This window comes from Mycteria americana, chromosome 1, assembly GCF_035582795.1.
Source record: "Mycteria americana isolate JAX WOST 10 ecotype Jacksonville Zoo and Gardens chromosome 1, USCA_MyAme_1.0, whole genome shotgun sequence".
Lineage (NCBI taxonomy): Eukaryota > Metazoa > Chordata > Aves > Ciconiiformes > Ciconiidae > Mycteria > Mycteria americana.
Genome location: NC_134365.1, coordinates 50,175,582 through 50,184,272, shown reverse-complemented (window position 1 = coordinate 50,184,272; position 8,691 = coordinate 50,175,582). Strand labels below are relative to the sequence as shown.

At 35.9% G+C, this 8,691-nt stretch overlaps 1 protein-coding gene across 1 annotated transcript in view; it reads left to right on the top strand.

Moving 5' to 3' along the window:
- The first annotated feature begins 4,483 nt into the window (after window positions 1-4,483).
- EPYC (epiphycan) overlaps window positions 4,484-8,691 on the top strand; it is a 28,934-nt gene continuing 24,726 nt past the window's right edge. The window contains exons 1-2 of the mRNA XM_075491485.1: window positions 4,484-4,605; window positions 7,970-8,030. Coding sequence (XP_075347600.1) covers window positions 4,484-4,605; window positions 7,970-8,030 — 183 coding nt within the window. The remainder of the gene's footprint in view (window positions 4,606-7,969; window positions 8,031-8,691) is intronic.

Genomic DNA, 8,691 nt, shown 5'->3' with positions numbered 1-8,691 from the left:
TTAGCAGAGCTTCCCTTGAGATCAATGCCCTCAGAGCCACTAACTTGGCTACTGCTAGAAGAAACAATCAAAAGGAGACAATGCATAAATGCCACTGAAGGATGCAACTGGTATTATGCTAACATGAATGCCAACTGCGTGTCTGACACACTGGTGCCTGAGCAAAGTATGATAATGACTGGTTTATACATTGCATTAATAATTTCCAGGTTATGTTCTGCAGGTTGGAGTAATTATGACTTCTTTGGATCCCTGCAGGTGAGAATTACTTGCTAGTGAGTTGTACTAAAGTTGTAAAATTCAAGATGCTACAAGTAATTAATATCCATGCATTGTGTAACAAATTCAATGAAAGTAGAGATCATTTTTATTTTACAATTGTAGGATTACATGAAGGTACTCAAATGCAAACAATCATGCTATCCTCTCTGCAAGCATTTTTTGAACATTTTAGAAGCATATGTAGAGGGTATAAAACACTGCAATATATGCAAAGCAAAATGCAAACCTAAGAACACACGTACAATTTCATATTCAAACATCATAGGAAACTGTGTAAAATTTACACTAATGAGAAAAACAACTTTAATTCATGTCCTCAATTTCAAATTTACTCAAGATATTGAGGACATTATGACCCTCATTATGCTACATAAAATCTTTTACGGTACCTATCCATGAAATAAATATAGTATAATTGTATTCACCATTTCTGTTGAATAAATAGGTATGTCAACATACAATATAAAGCCTGTGCTATAGTGAATTCCAAACCCTTGTCTTATTGAACCTTGTTTCTGGTTTATTTTTCCATCCCAAGCAAAACATCATACATCTTTTAGCGATAAATATGATAACCCAGCTCTGAACTGTACTTGTTTAGCTAAGCAAAAACATTGAAGTTTTCCATCTCTGGGGCCAGGAACTGCATTTTCCTGAAAGGGTCTAACACCACCCAGTCCACAAGCTGGGCTGGAACAGCAGACAATAGCTCTGGATGTTAATAAAAACCATTCTGCCACACCACATGCTTGCATACTCAGCAGTGCTATCTTATGTTCAACTATGATTAAAGAAAGAACAGAGATTCCTTTCCCAGCTCCTTCTCAAAACTGATGCAAATTATACCTCTTAAACGGCAAACTGTAAATTTGGTTTTAGAAGAATGGCAGTCTGTCTAATGTGAGTGGAATATAACCCAAGTATGTGAGTCTGAAGCTCTGACTCCCGTCTTTGGCCTCAGCGGGAATTCCTGAGACTGCCTTCATTAACAAACTGCAGTATAACCTGCATATATCTGTGTGCGTGCGCATAACTGATAGACCAAGGAAGCACAAAATGCACATTTGTTTCCACCCAATTAATTTCAAAATGAAAGGATTAGTAACAAGGTAGAAAAAACCTGACCCATTATGATTTCTCCAGCAAATCTTCAGAAAATACATCTCTCCATCTCTCCTCTGCATGTTTACATGGAACAAGGAAAAATGTTATCTTAAGCACCAACCTCTGTTTAGATTATATTTCAGTATTACCTGCCAGTTGTGTCCAAACTGAAATTACTAAATATCCTGAGAAAAATTTATTCTCTTGAGACTTCTGTATCAAGTAAAAAGAAGAAGTGCAAGGAATATAATAAATTATAAAGACTATTTCAGACCTGCTTTAGCAGAGTTTGAATAATCAGAATTCTCTGATTTTCTAAGTGTTTTTCTAAGCTAACCATATGGTTTATTCGTATACAACATATAGTAATAATCTGACAAGCTTTTCATCTGCTTGAAAATTTATAACATACAGAAAGAGTGAACAGAACACCATGATGGATTTAACTTATGGGCTGATTATACAAACAAATGTTAGAGAGGTAAAATTGGAAATGTATTTAAGGAGGATCTTTGAATTTTACAGGACAGTCATGCCAGCAAGCCTGGCTAAGGATGATGAAAAGTAATAGCTTTTGGATCATGCTCATGGTTTGCAACAAAGTTTAATAATTTCAGAAGCAGATATTGCAGGTTCTAAATCATCCTTTCCAAAAGAAAGATGGGAGCCATCCATTCCTGTTGTTGTAACTATGGATTTGTTGTTTGATTTTATTGTAAATGTGCATTGTCCCTGTTAAAGCTAATGCTTTATTCTTAAGAACTAAGAAATCCCAGGTATCCTGAATGCAATGATAGATCAGATTCTAAATAGATATGAGCTTTACCTGTGCAAGAAAACTATATTCTGGGTGCTCATTTGGAAAAGCATCATAGTTTGTAGACCAGACTGCATGAAAATATTCTGAGATGTCACTGTTAGTAATCAATGTTAACCAGATCCAGCATACATCTGACAAATTTTAAATAGTCACGTTATTTTTTTTCTGTAAGATTGAAAAAAAAAAAAAAAAAAATCAGCCAGACAGGCAGTACAAAAGAGCAACAATTAATATTTGAATGACAGGAAAAAAGTCACATACTACAAGTTCTGACACTTTAATCTGCCTATATCAACCATGGAAGTAAGAGGTGACAATAAAAGTAACTTTAAAGGAAAAGAATAACAGCTTCTAATGGTGTGTGAATTGAAAGGGAATTCACCATCGAGAACTGAAAATCAAGCAAACTGAGGTGAGAAAAAAGGTACTTGAGTTGATGTAATGGGATTTTATTTATTTCTGTGACTCATTAAAAATCTTTTTTTCTTCCTTGCATTCACTGTTTATGCAGAAATAATTAAACCTAAACAAGACTTTAATAGTAAAAACAATTGTAGCTATCTCACATTTTCTGTTTAACTCTCTTTTTCCTCCTGTTTATGGTGATTTGCACAAGGGATGGAACAGTTGGAGCACTCTAAATCCTTCTTTTGTACTTTGTTTAACTTTGATGAGCAAAATGGAAATGCTAATCCCTTCTGCAGACACATGATTTCCTTCCTTTCTCCTTCTCTCTGAGACATTTGTTTTTCTGTTCTCTGGCCTTTGTTCCCTAGTCCCAGTGAGGTTCGTAACGATGCACTCCTTTTCCCAGGGTCCTAGGGTGAACGAGGTTCCACAATCCACCAATTCATGAAATGCAAGTGATACTGAGACAGGCAAGGATATATCAAAGCAGCTTCCTACCTCTCCATCCTCTCACTATGCCCTTAGAACAAACAAACAAACAGAAAGAAGAGTTGGGGTGTTCAGTGTCTCAGAAGGAAACACTCTAAAATACTTGCCTGAATTTTAGCCCTGAAATTGATTGTAGCTAACTTCAGTGATTCCAGGATTTCATGTCATGGTTTCTCTTTGTTCAATATAATTCTGACCACATATTTAAAATTGGAAAATAAATAATAAATAATGATTCAGTAATTAATAATGTCACACACCAAGAAAAAGCTGAGAAAAACATTTGTTTGGACATGAAGCAGACTCTCTGGTACAGTCTATAACATTCATGAAAATGTTGGAGGATTCTAGCATTAAAGGCCTGAGGGAAGTAGGATGTCAAAGAAGATGGATCCAGGTACAAAAAAGGAAAGCTCTTTGTTATGTGCCTTAGTAAAGTTCTTCATGAACATTCAGTGGACATCGTTTGGAGTGCTAAATACTACTTTTAGTTAGATAACTAAAAACTATCCAATTGGATTAGGCTGAGGTACATATATGCAGGTTAAAGAGTATTGGTTGAAAAATCATATTTTAAATTTTAAATTAAATTTTTTACAAGTTCACAATAATAGGTGTCTTTCCAAATAGTTTAGAATGTCTGTAGAAGGAGTTACATCTACTTTGCAGTCTCTTCTCTACAGTAAAGTCAAAGAAAACAAGCATTCATTGTGGGCATTTTAGTAATAATGGGTACATGTGTGCCACCAAATAATCTGAAACCTGACCTAAGTAGATAACAGTTTATAGTCATTTAAAAAAGAGCAAAAATTTCAAAAATTAAATAGTATATACAAATCAATAACCAAAGTGACACAATGTATGACATTTTATTATTTCAACTATGAATTCTCTCCTAGTATACGAAAAATAAACTACATATTATACAGGGCTTTTAGGGAAACAACTTGCTTTTTCTAGAAATAATCCTTGCATAGGTTTAAATATATAAGGAATCTTCCAAAAATATAAAATTTAAATTTTAAGACCAATGTTTTCTATACCCACTGAGATGACATTCTCATAACAACTTTATTCAGAATAGATGGCTCTTGCCCCTGCTCGGTGAGACTATCCTATAGTCTTTGGCTTACAGTCAGTGCTTTATACCAATTCAACCCGACTATTTTTTGCTGCCTTCTTTTGTAAGTGCCCCAGATTTGCTTCCTCATACTAATATTAATGTTAACAAGCTAATGCTAACATTGACATGCTAATGTTACCTGCATTTTGGTTGTGAGACGTGGCATGTCTTGAGAAATGAATACTTATGGACCTCCCACGTAAGACCAAAACACAATTGTCCCCATCACGAAATGCAAGTGACCCCATTTTGTTCATATGGCGGATGCACTTCTGGTCACAGAATGTGGAAAAGAGTTGGAGGAAACTCAATGTGTCTTTTTAAGAGACTATGTAGCCCAAGCAGATAAACTTACTGTCACCAGTACTGGAACACTCAGGTATTTCCTCTCCCTTATGTAGGCTGGTCCCTGGTCCAGGAGAAGGTGATCTTTCATTTTGTTACTATTTTTTAATATGAAAATACATGAACATCTTCAGTTATTGCTCTTACTCTATAGTTTCAGACTGGGAGCATCTTTTAGCCAGGTGCCAAGTAGAAACAACCAAATGAATGACTCATTTTGGGCCTCCCCTGTCAATCCTTCCAAAGCTGGACATTATTTGCCCTCCTTGTTAAAAATCAGCACTAGAACTTTCCAGAGCTGATGCAGAAGACTAAAGAACTGTACTTCTGTTAAGGCTGGCAGACCAAGAAGGTGCAGAGAGGGAAACTTCGTACCATACGCAAACTCTTTCTGAGGGTCAGACAGGATTTTTCATTTTATGGCAAAGCTAGTATTTTTCCCACACATTCTTTCTTATCACAAGTTCCTCGGGATGAATCTGTGAGGCCCAAAAGAAAACAAAGCAAAGAAAAAATTATATTTCTATCAAGTGGATGCTGACAATCTGAACCAAAGGCTCAATGCTTTATAATCAAGGTTTTGGAAAAACAAGAATAGGACAACCCTGAGGCTTTGGCATTGAGTTCAAGAACACAGTTAGGAGTCATTGAACCTCCAAGAACTGGAAGAACTGAAATGGAAACAAAGCCCTCTCAACAAACAAGGGAATAAATTAATTCATTTAACACTGCCAGCAATTATACAATGGGAATGCATTTTAGCTAGGAATGTGTTAGGCAATGACCACAGCTGGATATGCTTCCAGCTGAAGTCATGCTCCAAAAACCACTGAATGCACTGGAACTCACCATTAACTTTAGTGAGGTTTTAATCAAGCCCAAGATAGTAAGTCAGACAGCAAGATTTAGAGACAACTGGGGAAGTCTGCAAGACAGTAACTTAAACTGTACAAGGCCAGAGGATCTGGAAAAAAACCAAGTGTCAGTGAAGGGACTAATTAGAGGACATTAAAAGCTCACTCCCAAATGTCCTTTAGTCAGACTCAGGAATTTCATTATCTGCTGTGATAACAGGATTCAGAAAGCACAAGGCAGTGATCTGAATCAGTTCCTAGCTCAAGCACAGATTTTCTGTGAGCTTTTTTAAATGCTTGTCTTTCTGCTTAGCAACACCACAAGGGCTATAAGTAGTTTTTCCTTTCCTTTGCTTTTAATGGCATAATATTCTTGAACTGCTTAAGTGTTGGGTCTCTTGGGTTTCTAGCTAATCTAGGGTTGCCAGCATCAGGACTTATAGCATCCAAGCTTGAACAAAATGCCAAACATTAATTCCAGCATCAAGTAAGGCGTGTCCTCTACAGATATGAAGCTCAATCTCCAAGTTCTGGTTCTTTAAAGCACAAATTGAGACAAACAAAACTGTTTTCTTTGTTTGACTGTTATTGGCAAAATTTGTGTGCCATTTGAAACATCATGCTCATAAACTTGTAAAATGCTTTGTATAAAATATACCCTTTTTCAGATAAGTTTCCATAGCTTTAACAAAAAATAGAAGCAGTATCAATGTTTGTAAGTTAAAATTTGCCTTCAATTAATTTTACTTGCTTAGTGTTTCTGGAAAACAAGACCACCAAAACATATTGTAGTCTGACAGGAATATAGTAAGCCACTAAAATCAAGACTAAGTTAAGATCCAGAGCCAAAGTGGTTTGAACTTCATTGGTCTTAATAAAACAAAAAAGCAAACCTACAGACCAAAAGATACAGAATTTTCAGGCCCTAGGTCACAGTATGTCTAAATCAACTTAGTTGTGTAAGAATGAAGAAAAAACATTAATATAGAGATGAAGAATTTGTTGTAGATAAGAATTTTCCTTCAATAAAGAATACAAGATTGGGGTCTTTTGTACAAGTGAAATCAAGGAACACTGGGCCTGTCTAGAGAGAATACGTTCTGTAAATTAAGAAGACATAATGGAAGTGAGGATTTAGAAGAGTAAATCTTAAACAACCAAGCACAGCAGCAAATAAAATACTTAAAAGTGAAATAATGTTAATTACTTCAGCACATGGAGCAGCATAAAAATTACCAGTAGGAATAAGAAGGTGAAATGATGCATTTTGCTACAAAAGATATAGCTATTTGCTTTGTTGCCAGGAAGGAGCATACATAGTCAGTGAAAGCAACTAGATCACTAACTTAAGGAGTAAACTGAGGCCAAAGGTACTGACCTGAAGAAAAAGAATAGCAACAGGACACAATAGTGTGGTGCTCGCACTGTACTTATTGCCCTGATTCTTCATAGAAAACCCTGCTTTTACAATGGGAAGGGACTGCGAATAATGAAATTAAAAATATCTGATTTAATGACTCAAGGCCCCCGTTTTCATAGAAGCAAATCATGCTGAACCTTCCTTAGAAAGAAGTCTGTCATCCAGGAGCAGTTGTAGTACTGTAAGGCACTGCAGACTTGACTTAATTGCCAAAACCAGCACACGATACCTAATGCCATTTCATATGTCCTACAATATCCCACTCTCTACCTATCCGCTAACAGATCTGTTGCTCTTCTATCTATCTGCCAAACCCTTTCAAATGTCGTGGATTCCCTAGGCCAGCACTAGAAGTTTGATGTTGGACATTCAAATTACTAAGAACTGGCTTAAAATTCTTAACATGTTTTCAGTGCCTCATACAAATTTGGCCTTCTAGGATGGTCTTCTTATTGGAAAAATTTTGATGTGGAAATTATATAAAGCAAAAGGAATCAGGTTTGCTTAGCACATTGGAATCTTCTACATGAATCTTACATCCCTCCATAGATAAGGAATGGGTTCTGCCTTTTCCTAACTATTAATATAGGACATTGACAATATTAGGAGGTATATTTCATTGAAGAGTTGGAGGAATGATGAAAAAGTTCAGAGGAATGGTTGTACGTAGTACAAAATACTGGTAACATAAAAGTAAGCACAGAATTAAGTAGGAAGTGATAATAAAAAAAATACCATCAATAAGGAAAAGAAATAGCTTGACTTCTGGTAGCATTGTAAAACCTATTTCTGGTGTAATAAAGTGCATGATACTACAGTTTATGCCTATCATTTGCAGCATGTTATAGCGGTTCATATCTATAAGGAAGTAGTATTTCCCCTTCGGAAGGAAAACATACTGGAAAGAGTAGATCCTATGAATATTGACTCACAAGTACTTACAGAAAAGTAAAGGAAAAAAAGTACCTCTAAATACATAACAGATAATACCCACAGCAGATGGAAATTCATTATCACATACAATGAGCCCCAAAATAGAAATGTTACTTATAGGAAAAAATATTTATAGATAATCCAGTTTGCTTAAGCCTTGATTTTGGACATTGGAAAATATGCATTTCTAGGTTATCAGGACACCCAAAAGATTGTTTCCAGAGTGCAACTGAGAGTGTTATTGGTATATTGGTAGGAGCAGTAAGAAATTTGAGGGGAAAGTGTAAAAAGCTGTGACATGAAATAAATGCCATTTGCTTACAATAAACCTTTGTTTGACCTTCCTAAAATTCAATTCAGCAAAATCAAATATAAAGGTGTTTGAAGTCCGAGAAACTCCCTGGGCTGAGGTCTCCAGTTGAGGGTAGAAGCTGTACCACCTCCCACAGCCCCAGAATGCCACTGCCATTGGTCGGGGTCTAATAGCACTGGCTCTGCATTCTGAGTAACTCCATCCCATCTGAGAGATTGGAAGCTAAAGGTAAGTTTTGGTACTTCTCTCTTAGAACAGTTAATTGGATTTTTAATGCTGGAAATATTTTCATAGTATTTGGTTTATTTTATTGTGCATAATACTGATTCAAAGGCGGCAGATTGAGGAGGCTATTTATTTTTCCCTGGATATGTCTTAGTTCCTTCCTGTGAGAGGAGTACATAATCTTCATCAAAATATTTGATCTTACAGCTACTGCAGATGCCAATATCATTACAGTGTGTTCCAATATATTACACATAAGGGAAGTACAGAGACATGCAAACTCTGCAAGTTAGTGCAGATACTATGGTCATAGGTAAATAATTTTTTTTCCCACAGAGGTTATATTTGCTGGTTTTGTCTATCCATATACAAAAT